This window comes from Vanellus vanellus (assembly GCF_965231255.1).
Source record: "Vanellus vanellus genome assembly, chromosome: 3".
NCBI classification, from domain to species: Eukaryota; Metazoa; Chordata; class Aves; order Charadriiformes; family Charadriidae; genus Vanellus; species Vanellus vanellus.
Window position 1 is genome coordinate 66653016 of NC_138907.1, and position 15877 is coordinate 66668892.

Below are 15877 nucleotides of genomic sequence, written 5' to 3' on the forward strand. Positions count from 1 at the left end.
GTCTTTGGGTTTTTTCCTTTAATTTATTTTATTTTTTCCTCTAGAGATTTGAAAGCCTGTCAGCAGTTTGCTATTTTGATGCATATTTACAGTCTTACTGGTAAAATGTGTTTTAATTTTGTGCTGAATTCCTGAATCACAAGACCTGAATGGGGATGAACTTCCCTCTGCCTGGAATTGTATAGCTGACCAGCTACGCGGTGCTAGCTTTTAATTTCCCCTCAATTATCTATTTGTGTTCAGTTTTAGAAATCGAATAAATATCTAATTAGCTTGGAATGCAAATACTTTAAGTGTAGGCTTTGTTTCAGAAAATTTTTTCGAGTGACAGCCTTTAAGACACAAACCTGTATTGTCTTTATTTGCAGTTAAATAACGGATCTCTAGGTGGCGGTAGGACACACCGGCATTTTTTTCTCTGCAAAGCGGCTGTTCGCACAGTACTTGCAGATTTAGTTTGGGTTTTTTTCGGTGTTTTTTGTTTGCTTGTTTGGTTGGTTTGTTGTGTTTTTTTTTGTTTTTTTTTTTTGGTTTTTTTTTTTTTTTCCTCTCCCTGTAAAATTACGTAGGGAATCACTGAACTCCTCGGCTGTGGAATCAGAAGGGAGAGTGCCTTGGAACAAATAAAGGGCAATTTGTGTTCGGTTTTACAGGTATTAAACCTTCACACTGTTGAAGATAACACCGGCCAATTACCTCTTTGATTTGGTTGTTTGTTTTAAAACAATGGCGTTACACCGAACCCGAAAAGAAGGCTTGATGACCCAGAGGCGGTGCGTACCAGCCCGTGTGACCGGCCCCGGCCCGCAGCAGCAGCAGCGCTGGGGACCTGCCGGCACCTCCCGCACCGCTCCCCCCACGACCTCCCCGACCCCCCCGGGCAGGGACGGGCCGGCGCTCGGCGGCAGGTGGCGACTGGCGGCAAAATTCCCCAAATTTTCACTGCTGTTTTGCTGCTTTTCAGCTCAATTAAAATACAAGCTGTGTGAAACCCATCTTACAGGGCTGTTCCCCCCAGTTAATTCTTTTAGTAGCTTATGTCCACTCATTGCCCTCAAAAAACTTCTACCTTGAAGTATTTGATTTTTACCTCGTGCAAAACTTAGGTACTAACTTTCCCCTTTTTATGATATCTTCGTTACCTGGTTGAGCCCAGGAGAAATTGACTATAGCAGTTGTCAACAGCGGGATGTTGTGTAAAGCGGTGTAGAAAATCCAATATAATCTAAGTCACTGGAGACTTGTTATGAAACAAAGATTAGAATTAATATCATTACTAAAAATGTTTGAAGGAATTCCATTTTTATCTAACTGCTTAACATAAGTCACAGGTAACTTTCTTCTTGTACCTGAAGTTCTGTCTGTTACAGATCTCTTCCATGGTATATGAAAAATGTTTTGGGTTTGTTTTTTTTTTTTTTTTTTTTTTGAATGGTTTTCTTCATTACTTACAGATGCCTTTTACTGCAATTTTAGCTATATTTAGGGGGAAAAAAAGATAGTGCACTAGTGGAGTGAGGATCCCTATACTGTCATATTTTGTAGTGACTGTGTGGTACACCAGTCTGCCTGGGGAGGGCCACAGAAATACAGGGAGGACAAGTCTCCTAGCTGAAGTCAAGCAAAAATGAGTTACTTTGCATATGTGTTCTTCCATTTTAGAAGATGAGGGTGTTAAGCTGAGATAAAGCATGTTGAGGATATTAGTTTTGTAGTGTGATATTCTTGAAGTGTCTGTCCATTTTTCTCCTTGCTTTCTCATGTGACAGTAAAATATATTAAGCTGAAAATAAGGCTGAGATTATGTGTCACTTCTTGCTGTTCAAAACTAATATTTTTTTATGAAATACACTTAAATCACTGGTGGTTTGTATCTCACATTTAAAACTTTAAGGATATCAAAATTACAATTTAAACCTGGACACCTGATTTTTTTTTTTTTTTTAATGTACTGTAAGCCCATGAAGGCTTTATTGCTGTCGCTTCATTAATGCAATGGTTCTGAAATATTTGTGTATGCTAATGTCATGGCAGTCATGGCTTTCCATGTCATGGCTTTCCAAAATTACACGTGTAAAATATGATTAAGCCAGAATAAGAATTGTGCTGCTTATTTTAAAAATTAATATTTAAACGCCTGATTTATACTTATTATAGTGAAACTATTAACTAATCTTTAAATTGTCTGTTTCTACCTAGACACTTCAATACTTTCCCATCCTTTATGAGAAACCCTGGGCTTTGTCTTTGACTTGGCAAAAACCATTCTCTAGTTGCTCTGGGACTTCTTAAGTGGAGCATTTGTCGTAGGTTGAAAAAGTCTTGAGTATTAGTTTCTGTCAACTTTTATGGCTTTAGAATTGTCAAGCAAAAATGCATAAAATTAAGTGGGAGTTGTCTGTGCCCCATTAAAATTTCTCTTCCTCTTCACAAACAGCTGCTGAAATACAAAGAATACTGCATCAGCTTGGAACACCACAAGACACGCCTGAGTTGAGGCAACAGCTGTGAGTACTTCACATGAAAACGTTTAATTTCATTGCATTGTAAACAATCTCCTGGTAGGTGATGAGGTGTTTTTTTTGTTAGGCAGAGTGCTTGATCTCACTGAGAAAGACAAGTGTAGAGAAATACTTGAAATCTAAATGTTGAGAAGCACTTTTTGAAACTAATTTTGGATAGTCTGTAAAATAGAGTCGGCTGGTTTGCCCATGTACATTGTGTGCAGTATCAATACATCTATAAAACCTATGCTGTATATCAGCAAGGGGAAAGTGGCAGGACCAGAAAGCAATATCACTGTTTAAAAAATAAACACCCCACCCCACCACCCCAATCAACTCTTCAAATCTACTTGTATAAGTTTCACCAGGTAATGAATATATTGGGGTATTTGTGAGATGTGATACTGGGGGAGAGAGGGGAATGTCTTTTTAGTGATGAAAGATACGGTGAGGGATGACATTATAGAAGAGACATGTACCAGAAATACTACAACAGCAGAAGTGAAATAAGGCTCCAGGGCAGATGCTGTGCTGTTACACACTGTGCAGTCACCTGAAGCTGGACTTTCGTTAATATGCCACTATCAGAGACAGTCAGTGGCTTTCCACTTCTCTGCACAGTCTAATGAACCGGTATGATTTTTTCCATTAAACTCCTTTACCACATTAATCTCATCATAATAAATGCACGTAAGCAAAGTGTTGTGCTAACCCTGTGGGTGAGAAAGTTGCCAGTCTTCAGTGTGGTTAATGCTGTATTGTGACCATTGAATAGTAGGAGGAGGTGTGTATTGGACCAAAGGCATCACATTCATTTTGTGCGAACAACCAAATTGCTTTATAATAGCCCGAGTTTAGTGCCCATAACATCAGCCAGGTACAATCCACGGTAGATATCCTACCAGAGACTGTGAATAGGTGAAGACCAACATACACAGTTTATGCAATAACCAGGCAGGATCTAGGCACAAATTCACAACTAAACAGGATAGAAACAGTTGTGAAGGACATGTTCCAGTCCCTTTATGGAGGCAATATATATGGTAAGATTCCCTGAATTTTCATCTGTCCCTTTTTCACTTGTCTGAATATTTGGCCTTTCCTTTCATGTTGGTATGTATCTGAAGATTTATTTGATTATTTTAAATATTGATGTTGATTGCTTACTAATAGCTTTCCAGATAGAACATTTTATATATACTGCAGAGGAGAATGCAAACGCAAGTAAAGAATTTGAGTTGCTCCAGGAAAAAAGTATGAAGATTGGTAAAGGAGTATGTGATAGTATCAGAAGCAATGAGACAAAATACCAAAAATTGAAATGCTGTTGAAGACAAGGCTTTTTTTTTTAAGCACTGTTAAAGCTGTTAGTAAATAATGAAGTTTTCAGTTAAGTTCACAGCTCTTGTATCATGGGAAAGTGTAGATCTCTTTGCATAAGCTTCCCAGTAACTGTCAGGAATTGACCTTTAATGGGCTATGGTGTCAGAATTATATTCAAGCCACCGTATGTTCTTCTACACAGAAAAAATTTGGTCTTTTCTACAGTTATTCTGAACGCAGAAATGACCTATTGATAGCCTCAAAAGGACTATGAAAAGCATGTTTAAATATTCATAATAAGAAACCTATTGCTGTACACTGCAAAAATAGAAAAAAAAATCAAAAAAAAACCTGCTGCTTTTCTGAGAATCAGTGACATTCAAAGTAACGCGATGGTCTCTAATAAAATTCTGCATTTGGTTTTAGGCAACAGAAGCAGCAATGCACCAACCAGCTTGCCAAAGAAACTGACAAATACATTAAAGAGTTTGGATCTCTGCCTGCAATGAGTGAACAGGTATAAAACCGAAGAGCATGGCTTGTTTGACTATCATGTTGGCTCATGTAGAGTATTTGAGTGACTTCAGTTCTGCATGCCTATTTTTGTGCTCCTCACCAGGCTTTCAAAGCACTGTTTAGTTAGCGATCACATTTGTACAACAGGGACACAACATAAGAATAATCTGTTGCAGTCCAGACTTGTTCCAAAGTTGATTTTATGTATCAGGAAGGAGGTAGTTTGACTGAAATGGTAGGAATCAAGGCAGTGCACTGTGCCTGTGATTGCAGGTAGCTGGGCAGTGATGCCAAGTCTGACTCCACAGGCACTCTGACTGCTTCCAGGGTCAAGGAAAGGTATGCCAAAACTGCTTGCAGGGCAGGTGGCCAGACCTGTTCACCCACTGTCTGAATAATTTGATTATGCACAGTAGTCTGTTCTACATCACTCAGATCAGCATCCGTGCTGTGTCTTGTCCACAGGTTTTTCCTTTTTTAAGAGGAGTGTGCAGGAGCTGTTACTAAAACACCTTGTATGGTCTTTAAACTGCTTCTTTTCCAGGTCTATGTAAAATCTCCTCAGGAGGTAACAAGTGAAATGGCTGTTGTCATTAGCACACTCCTGTCTGCCATCCTGTGGTTTGTTATCCTAGCAAAATCTGTCACTCGCATAAGTGAAGAGCAACAGAATCCCAGAAAACATGGATTCATGTTATTGTCACTTAAACAACTAACCTAGTCTGTGGCTGGTTACCAAGGAGCCTTTAGGAAAATTAATTGTCCTAAAACACTGAATTAAATGGCAAGCCATGATGCACGTGTTTTCATCCTGTCAAGTTGTAAACTTCTAATAGGGATGTTAAAACTTGGCCTTGGTATATAACCTCTAGTTCAGGCAATGCATGTTTGGTTTTGGTTTTTTTTTTACGGTTTTGGTGTTTCTTTATCTTGGAGCTTAAAAGTTGGCAGTGAGACATTTTACTGTTGAATTTTACTCCTTTTATCATGAGCATCTTCATCAAAGCTACCTCCCAATGAAATGCATAAATAACAAACTGAAGAATGTCAATTATAGCCTCTCAGAAATTTGGAAGGAAGGGTTGATATAATGTATATATTTAAGGAAATATATTGGAGCCTCTCCTGAGTGCCCAGTATTCCTCTTCCCACACCTACATCTTAAAAAAGAACAAACCAAACAAGCAAAAAGCAAAAACCTGAAAGGTTAGAACAGATATTTTTGTACCTGTTCTTAAGTACTTAAGTGGGGACATGAACCCACTTCTGGATGCAGCTTAGTATATAATTCCAGCATTTCTGTGAAATGCCCTGTTCTTTCTTTTCTGTACCCTTCCCCCACCCCATTCAGTCAGCTTTGCATAACTCTAACCATTCTATGATTCTATGATTTTTATCATCCACGGTACCAAAATTTTTCACACTTAAAAAGTAGGTTTTATAATCAACAGATAATAAGGAAGGTAGAAGCTTTCTTGTCCCTGCCCATTTCTCGTTTCCAGCTGTCAGATGAAAATAAATACATTGGTTTCCTCTTTAAATGCCATAAATTGTGCAGAGTTTTATGATTCCAGAAGGAAGGTTTGTCCATGCAGCTGCAAAGGGTTTTGTAGACAGCCTTCCCTTACACCTATTTAGGAAAAAAAAAAAGGGGTATATGCCTTAGCATTGAGCAGCCTGAAAATGGCAGAGCCTTGAAAAGCCTGAGCTCATTTGACTTAGTAAAACTTTTTCTCCTGCAGCGTCAAAGAAAAATACAGAAAGACCGTCTTGTGGGGGAGTTCACCACAGCACTAACAAATTTCCAAAGACTCCAAAGGCAAGCTGCTGAGAAAGAAAAAGACTTTGTAGCCAGAGTAAGAGCCAGCTCAAGGGTATCGGTAAGTATCGGAAAATGTGCCATTATACTCTGTTTACAATGGCGATGGTGGTGTTGGGTGTCAAACTTGCCTCCACAACGCCACTTACAACAGCTCATCTCTGACTCCAAATACTGCAGAGCATGTGCTAAATGATTTTCTAGTAAAGGCTGAATTAAGTTGTAACACCCCCCTCCCAGACAACTGTTACTTTTTTCCTTGCCTTTGTCACGCAAAGGCATGAACTGCCCCTGGGTTCATGCCGTAATCTTGCAAAAGCAATTTTTAGTAGATTTGAAATGCTTTTGCTGGACCTTTAGATTTCAACAGATTTTTCCTGCGGGGAAGAATCACTTGCCAGATTTCTGTGCAGTATTACAGTGGAGAAGTCCTGAGAAGTTGAGATGTTGAGCTTTTCCTTGTTAGCATATCGGTTTTGCCTTTTCACTCTGTGCCAAATACACATTGCTGTACTTGTAAATTTTAACAGGCAGTTACTGAGTTGAATGCTTTTGTTCATATTTCAGCTTTATGCATGCATAAAGCAAAATCAGTATGAGAACATGTTAAATCACGTTTCAGTTGGAAGTGGACTTACTATAAACCTTGTAATATTGACTCATTATAGAAATGCTGACAGTGCTCCTCTCAGGGCCATAATGTTTTATTTATATTTTTAAACACTGATCATGTAGGGTGGTGCTCCTGAAGATAGCTACAAAGAAGGAACACTTGTCTCTTGGGACAGGTAGGCTGAATTTCATAATACTTCTTAACCTTGCTCAGAGTAATAAATGGCCTACAGGGAAGCCAGTTGCCAATTTTTATTTTGTTTTATTTTTTCTGATCAATTGCCTTTTTCTGGAGGGGGTTGGGGTAAGTTGTTCAGTTTAGGCTTTCTTCCATAGGGCAGGTGTAGAGAAGAGGCTTTGGCAGGATAAGTGGGGAGAAGAAGGAGCAGTTCACATCATCTCCCCATTTTTTCCCCATGCTTCAGCTTTAGTCATCTTGTTAAGCTGCCCTAAATCTGTATTTGGGCTTTCTGAGACTCAAACTTATGTAAGCAGAGTCCAACCTGTGAATAGATTAAAACCGTTAAGTTGTGATAAGGGTTCAATATTTACTGGGATCTCCCATTGCCTTCACACTCTCCAAGAACTGCTTCTCAGTCTCAGATTCTGTTTTGTTGGCTAGCTTCCTTTTGCCTCGGATATAAACTCAGCAGTTTATCATGCAGAAGAAACTTTGCCATTGTATTTATACTTGGAATTTCCAATCAGCTAGCTCAATGCTATGTGCGATGCTGCTACAGCAGCTTCTTCCTATACCAAAGGTGTGTTAGACCTTCTCTGTTAGCTAGATAGGCAAGGGTAAAAATGTGCATTTTGTTAAATGGTAGTCTAAAATATGTGCTGTCATTTTATTCTTCTGAGTTATTTCTCATTGTGCCTGTTCAATTCTGGGTGGGCTTTTTTTTGTTTGATAGTCAACCACAAGCACAAGTGCAAGATGAAGAAATTACAGAAGATGACCTACGTCTTATTGAGGAGAGGGAATCTTCCATTAGGCAGCTTGAGGTAAGTACGAGTGGATTTACAGCAGAATATGCTTTTAATCTTTTCAAAGAAAAAACATTTTATAGTGGCATGAGCATTAGTTGCAGACATTAATCTCGAGGACTTGGGGTTTGTTTGTGGATGTGGGGTTTTTTCCTTCAAAACTACAAATATTGCCTTTAGATGTGAAATGTGCATTAAAAAACTACTGTGTGAAAGCCATGTTTTGATACTGCGTTTAACTTCAGTGGTTCAGTTATGGAATACAAGAGTGTTCATGTGATTGCAAGAAAAAATACATATAATTTTTTTTTCCAACATAGTGGTCATACTATATAACCTTTTTTAACAGTGACTATAAATTAAGCAAGATTATACGTTTCCTGCCAGGTGTTTCCAATGTATTGTTCAACATTTTCATTTTGTAATTTGCTTCTTTGAACATTTCTGGAACTACAGAGATGCTCTGTTTCATTCAAACTTTTGTAATTAAGGGCTTGTCAAATAGTTTAAAAACTTTAAAAACAAGATGTAAACTACAGAAAAAATTTTCACATGTGATGAAATACTGGCATCAAGAGACTTTTGTAAAGACAAAATTAATTATTCCAGCCAGTCTGGAATCTGCATCTTTACCATCAATAGGAAAGATGCTGGGACTGGAGTTTGTCAGGACGTCTTGCTGATGCATGTGGCAAAATCCATTCTATGTACAAAGTTTTCAATAATCATAGAATCATAGAATGGTTTAGGTTGGAAGGAACCTTGAAGATCATCGAGTTCCAACCCCCCTGCCATAGGCAAGGACACCTCCCACTAGACCAGGTTGCCAAAGGCCACGTCCAGCCTGGCCTTAAACACCTCCAGGGATGGGGCCTCAACAACCTCTCTGGACAACCTGTTCCAGTGCCTCACCACCCTCAAAGTGAAAAATTTCTTCCTAACGTTTGATCTAAACCTGCCCTCTTCCAGTTTAAAAACATTCCCCCTTGTCCTATCGCTACATGTCTGAGTAAAAAGTCCTTCCCCAGCTCTCCTGTAGGCCTCCTTTAGGGACTGCAAGGCCACTATAAGGTCTCCCCAGAGCCTTCTCTTCTCCAGCCTGAACAGCCCCAACTCTTTCAGCCTCTCCTCATAGAAGAGGTGCTCCAGCCCTCGGATCATCCTCGTGGCCTTCCTCTGGATGTGCTCCAACAGGTCCATGTCCTTCTTGTGTTGGGGACTCCCAACAGCAGCTTGAACCCCCTCGTATGCTGCCAATATCTCCTTTTTGGTTGGAGTATAACGGGCCTCGGATCCTCTGTATCCTCAACTCCAAAACCCCAGGTGTTGACCTCGAGTCTCCCTTTGTTCCTCAGTGGCCTGATTCTTGGGCACATGGGTATCTACGTGATGTACTTTCACAACCAGATTCTCTATCCGGGCAGCAATATCATGGATCATATCTTCCTTGCCACCCATACTTTAACTTACAGTGAATTAAAGTAAACACGTGTCAGTCATTAATTAAGAAGAGATCATATGCACAGTGGTAACATGATATCTATCACTTCATCATAACCAGATGGTAACAGGATTATGTAACATAGGTGAAATAGCCTGACCATATTATGCAGGTAATTTCTGTAAACTGTGGTGCTTATGAAATTTGTGTGTGTTTAATTTAATAGGTGTACTAAAATTAATGCAAAATACTTTCTGCACATGCTTTTATTAATTTGGCTTAAACAGATAGCTTTTAAGCAAAGTTGGCACGAGCCTTTCCCTTCACTCAAACTAATACAAATATACGTGTAGACAAGCCCTCAGCAATGAGATCGTGTTTGTGATGTGATGTGATGTGAAGTGTACTTTGTGCACATATTGACCTTCAGTTGGTTTGATTATGATTGATAAACTTGTTCTCACAGTACCAAAAAACCTTCCAAATAAACATATGAAGAGGGTTTGTTTTTTTTTTATCCTGTGGTGTAAAGAGTCATGAAAGTGTACTCAGGAGGAGAAGGAGCAGTATTGGTATCTAAATGTACAGAGATGCTAGAATATGTTATGTCAACTAATGCAATGATTGTTTCCTTGCAGGCAGATATTATGGACATCAATGAAATTTTTAAAGATCTAGGAATGATGATTCATGAACAAGGTGATATGATAGGTAAGTCCAATTCAAATATTCTCTGAAATTTTTTTGATTCTGTTTCTCTGGAGAGCAGCAAGGTAGAACTTCCTTTCGCTGGAAAAATTTCTCTAATGAGAATATGAATGCTAAAGCAAATCAGCTGCAACCTCATAACAGGTAGACTGGCTGAGGTGACTGGGAATGCATTAAGAAAATGTGTTTAAAATGTAGTTTAAAACATTATGACATTCGTATAAAATGTCTTTAAAAGTAGATTTTTTTGAACTGTTTGTACATAAAATTGGAGTTCATGTAGGGATTTTTACAGTATTCTCTAATGACATAAGTGTGCAGATTCAGCAAAGGTTCCTGCTTTGTCCTCCATAGAGACAGGTTTATTCTTTTAATGAAACATGGTTGGAAAATACATTCTCTGAGTCTACTGCTAAGCCATGCTGTTTTCTATGTCCAGCATACATTTTCAGGGCTTTTTCTGTTACCTTAGCCCATAATCTGTTCATATTTTTCCAGGAAAAAAAAAAAATCTCTGTCAGTATGATGGAATACCTAAATAGATGTGCCTCTTGGACTGTTTTGTGTGTCTGTTTCCTCTGATTTCATAGTCCTTAGCGCTTTTTTAATCTGAGCAGAGGGTAGTCAGTAGCAAGTTAGAGGACAAGTAAAATGGTTTCGGTTTTGGTTTGGTTTTTTTTTTTTTTGTTTGTTTAAATAGAATTACTGAAAGTTTCTACCCCAGTTGGTATCCAAGATTCAGCCCTTGTTCTAGAACAGGGGAGCAGTTACGGACAGGAATTCAGCCACTCATTGCCTGGGTGGTTCAGAAATTAACTTAGGCATAAGTATATGATGGGTCAAACTTCCATAATGCAAGGTATAAAACTTTGAGTATTGATGAAGACACCAGCAGTTGGGAGGCAGCTATTATGTACGCTCTCAATTGTATTTCATTATTCCAAACCTTTGGGAGGGTTATGACTAATCAAAATTTGAAATCTTTCCTTTTAAAATAAAGACAGCATAGAAGCCAATGTGGAAAATGCAGAGGTACATGTGCAGCAAGCAAACCAGCAGCTGTCAAGAGCAGCAAACTACCAGGTAATGTCAATGTCAACTGCCAGTTGTCTGTAACTGTCCTTTCTCAGTAGTCCTGACTTCTTACTTTCTTACACAGTTCAGATTTTCCTTATCAATTTCCTCAAGGCTTGAAGACTTACTTAAAGGTATATGTTAGATTGTGATGGTATTTCTAGGTCACTATAAAACTAAAGTCAGTGACTTCTGAAAGCTTTGGGTTTCCTGTAAAATTAGCCAGGCTGTTTCAGAGGGCCTGGACTTATACCTTTATTTAAAAAAAAAAAAAAACAAAGAAACAAACAGAAAACTCAAATAAACCAACCCCTCCTTTGACAGCTTAAGAAGTAAAAGGTTCTTGCTATGGAGAGCAAGCCTCTAAAGATTACTGGAGGAGTAAGGAAGACAGGGAGGGAAGTATCTGAAGATGCTGCCCCTTAGCATGAATTTTTGCTGTATAAAATATTCTCAAAGCTGAATATATCCAGCTTCTGTTAATTGCTACCCTGATGCTAAAAACATATTTCAAACTCTCAAACTTTTTTGAAAAGCCTTTTAAATACCTTTAAATGCCACTCTTTATAACATTTTTTGAACTTATTAGAAATAATCTTATTAATAATAAGTCTTTCCTCTTAAGTCAGAGTTAGTCCTTAGACTTTGGGTTTTTTTAATCCTCTTATGTGTGTTAGTACTAGCCAGGACAGTAAATCAATGACAAAATGGCTGACGGATTGCCTGCTGATTTCAGAAATGGGAGAGGGAAAGGGGTGGATGCATCCTTGAACTGTATTTTGGGTGGCACTAACTGGCATGTTAAGTATGGTTGATGGCTTCTATTTTGATACTGACAAAGTTCAGGGGAAAAAAAATAGTAACAGACAAAATTTTCTGTGAAAAGCGTTAGTTTTCTGGTTGAAATTTAAAATGAAAAATTTTTGCTTTATCTTGAGGAGGAAAGGATGAATATCTTCTGATCTGAAAAGAAGGTTATCGAGACTTTTGACAGGCTTCTGTTCAGTGGGTCTTGCAGCAGAGACCAGACACTCGGCAGAGTTGGCCTGTCTGAAAGGATTGTGTAGCTCTGGATTTGAACTTTCCTTTGCTTGAAAACTCATCCTTTTTCCAAGATGCTGAAAAATCATTTCCACTTTCAGCAGACTTATTTTAATTTTGGCAACTATTATATATGTTCACCCTGACCCTCTCAAGGAAGTGTTAGAGGCCCAGACGTGCTGGTGGGGATGAGGCTGCACGTGGCTGGTACCCTCACAACTCTTATTTGTGGTTGGATGAGGTATGCACCACTCATCTGCCATGCGGGGTACCTTCACGCAGCAGAGCTGTTTGGGCAAAGCCAGGCTCCTCTCCTTTCTTTTTCCCTCTACCAGTGCTGCTTCAGCACTTGTAGAAACTACGATCAAGTGTATGAGGAAATAGGATCTCCATGTCTTTAGTCCACTACCTTGCTTAAGTACTGTTACAGGGAAAATGCAGTGTTGGGAAGAGATGGTCTCCAGGATGAAAAAGGAAGAGACTGGGAATGTAAAGAGAGAACTGGCCACAGATTTTAAAAAAGGAAGGTACTCTAGCAACCGTATTGAGTTCTAGCAAGTGAAATGGTGAAATGAAGAAATCTTAGCCTGACGATGGGAGAAGTGGCAGCAAGACAGTAAAACTAGAAGAAGAGAAGAATTAAGAAACTTGGTAGTCCGGGTAGTACTGGTCAGAGAGCTGGCAGCTCCAATGAAGAGCTGACACAGAGGTAGTTCTTGGGGGGTGGGGGAACAAAAACCAAAAACACCCAGGCAGAAGAACCTCTGCCAAATAGAGCAAAGCCTGGCTTTGCTTCTGGAACTGTGGCCTAGATTCCTGAGATTTGAGTATTATTCCTTGGCTATCAGCAAAAGCCAGTGAAACAGACTGGTAGTTTCCTTTCCTGCTGTGAAGGAAACCTTCATTTTCCATGTCCTTCAGATAAAGGATGACAGGCTGCTGCTAGTCTTGTGTGCTCTGGTATCTCAAGTTACAGACCTGTATGGGAGATGTGAAAGTTTTGGACATGCTCATAACTTCCACTTTATTGTAGTGACATCTGTATAACTGGGTCCGTAGCCAGGTCCCCTTTTTTTTTTTGTCTTTTACCCCCACTCATGTGCCCTCCCTCTCGCGTGCCCTCCCTCTCTTGTTCTCCCTCTCTCTTTTTTTCTTGCAAGTTGTACCGAAGAAACTTCACAGAAACAACTTTAAAATACCTCTGTGAATACATGCAAAGTCAATCTTCCAGAAGTCTGAAATTGCAGTCCTTTGTCGCCTTCTGTATATACATTAGTAGCCTTTAAATATTTTTTTTTCTAGCAGACCATTTTCATCTCCTCTACTGTGCAGATTGATTGTCCATTTTCCGCTGTGTGTGGTCACCTGCTCTCTCACATTTTCGTTCCCCCAGTGTTCTAATCACATCCATTCATTACAATACTGCATTCTCTTTAATTATTTTATTATATAGGCCAGAAAATGCCACTGAAATAATTCTGTTAAATAATACAGCCATAAAAGTAAATTGTGGATAAATTTGCTCTTTTTATCTTGAACAATTTTATATGACCTGTTGTTAGTAAGGACACAATTTAGTTAGATTGTACAAGCAGTAGGACCATAAAGGCATTTCAGTAGTCTTCTGATCTGGTGGTGCAGTTTTCAATCAACTTGTTTTTTCATCTATTGGCAGCAAAAGTCCCGAAAGAAGATGTGCATCCTCATTATTATACTTGTTGTCGGTGTATTTCTTCTTGGAATCATCATATGGTCATCTACAAGATAAGTCTCTGGCGAAAGCGCTGTATATGGTATTTAAATTATGAAATGATGAAATTCCTAGTCATAGTTTGCTCATTGTGAAGCTAAGCAAAATATTGGTTCTGTACTTCACCACACGTATTTTTTTAAAAGATTTTTTGTTTTAACCTGAGAAGTAATATTCTCAGTACTCCTGTCAGTATAACTGCCCGCCCTCTTGGATGTGAGTGCTGTCTTACCAGAAAAAAAACAGTTGACATCATAAACTGTTCCGTTAACTTAAACATAAAAACCTCTTAAGGTTTGGGGGGGGGCTAATCAAAATCTTGATTATTTGTTTTGAAGGGGCAGGTAATTATCTTTTGGGATATTGCTAAATGTTGCTGCCAAAACAAACTCCTGAATTGTTGCTTGAGGCAACAATTTCACATCTCAGAATTTATTTTTAAGTTAGAACTGTCTTTCTGTCTCTTTTCCTTCCATTCCACCCCCCTGCCCATTTGATATGGGTGGTTCAAAAAGAAAATGTGGGTTGCTGAAGTTGGTGTAATCTCTCTTTTATAACTGAAGCCTTTGAATTAAGCCTTCAGTTTGCCTGAAATCTTTTAATGCTTCATATATCTTTGTATCTGGCATTGAGTAGGGTTATGCCTGGAAGCCTCCTGCAAAGGTATGTAGGGTGGATGATGTAATTACGTGGATTTTTTTGATTCAGTTCTTGCATTAAGAAATACTGTATTTTATGTGCACGTCTGGTATCTTTGCATCTGAACTGGGCATCAATGAGCTTGGCTAGATGAAAATAAGCTCTAGTCTGTGAATTCTTAGATTTACTGGGAAGACTACAAATTCCCAACCTCCTAACTGCACTTGAATGTCACTGTTCTGAAACTGCTGTGATTCGGTTTCCATGAACAGATCCAAAGTTGTATGTGAGGTCTTTCATACAGCTGAATAAAAGAAGATTAAAAGTTAAATTCCAAGTTCAACAGTGGTATCTGAAATCAAGTTGAAATCAGTTGAACTGATTCAAACTGTTTAAGACATTTGATGCTTATAGCCTTTAAAATGACCTTTTTTCCTTTTGTGCCATTTTGTACTAATATATTAAAAATGTAACAACACTTTTTTTGCCAATTAATCTATTTGCCTTTTTAATTGATCTTGGTGAACTAATCTGAAAAGTGTACAGATGGAAAAGTCACTTAATCTGTATTTTATAAAGTTCTTGTACACTAGGCTGATAGAGAATGCACTGTTTACATGGTGAGCTATGAAGTATTATTTGGGAACAATCTAACTGTAAGCATAAATGGACTTCAGAATTGTAACCGTGCAACCAAAATAAAGGTCTTTTAAAGAGTACGTTTTTCTAGTAGTTCCTTTTTTTCAGCATCTGTCTTTACAAGCACAGCTGTCATCTTTGCTTTTATGTAAATGATTGAAAGCTCTCTGAATGACTCCAGAGAACTTCAGCTCCGCTGGCTCATCAGCCCAGAGGGACCTCTGTTCCTGTGCTGCTCTTCACATGGTTAATGAAGACACTGCTGGATTTTGCATTCCCACCTGTGTGAGCCCAGTCTCAGGAGGAAAGGCTGCTTTAAAGCTCTGTGTGGCTGCTGACAGTAGGTGCTGAGGGTAGACTAGCTCTCCTTTGGCATATCATGAAACTTTTGAGGGATGGGAATCCATGGTGCGGGAAGGAGGCTTGTGCTTCAGTATTTGGATTCCCAAAAGCAATGAAGGAAAAATAAGTCCTGTGAAACTGTATGATTATGTTTTACGTAATGCGGAAAACATTTCTGAGGTTGAAAGGGGAATTTAATTTTCATGTAAGTTGCCGTATAGACTCTTGTGTGTTGAGATCCCAGCTACAGTGTTCCTGTGGCTGCCTTTGTGCTGTGAGTGAGGCTGGTACTCCATTACCCTTACCCAACAACCACCAGATATGCTTTGGGCCACTACCAGCCATGGTATGGCTGGCACTAGTAATGCTCATACCTTTTTTTGTTTCCAGACTACCTGCTTCTGTCAGTGACTGACTGATTCCACTGACATGCTGGGGAAGGAAAAACAGCACAGAATCATAGAATCATTTCACTGCCAAGT

The 15877-nt window shown here is 39.0% G+C and overlaps 1 protein-coding gene across 3 annotated transcripts in view; it reads left to right on the forward strand.

Moving 5' to 3' along the window:
* STX7 (syntaxin 7) overlaps positions 1 to 15122 on the forward strand; it is a 35754-nt gene extending 20632 nt beyond the window's left edge. For 2 of the 3 annotated variants that reach the window (XM_082481007.1, XM_082481008.1), the window contains 8 exons: positions 2438 to 2507; positions 4254 to 4344; positions 6086 to 6223; positions 6898 to 6950; positions 7689 to 7779; positions 9841 to 9913; positions 10911 to 10993; positions 13701 to 15122. In XM_082481007.1, the coding sequence (XP_082337133.1) occupies positions 2438 to 2507; positions 4254 to 4344; positions 6086 to 6223; positions 6898 to 6950; positions 7689 to 7779; positions 9841 to 9913; positions 10911 to 10993; positions 13701 to 13793 (692 nt within the window). In that variant the 3' untranslated portion in view covers positions 13794 to 15122. The remainder of the gene's footprint in view (positions 1 to 2437; positions 2508 to 4253; positions 4345 to 6085; positions 6224 to 6897; positions 6951 to 7688; positions 7780 to 9840; positions 9914 to 10910; positions 10994 to 13700) is intronic. The other variant, XM_082481009.1, reaches the window with a different exon arrangement.
* Positions 15123 to 15877: the final 755 nt, after the last annotated feature.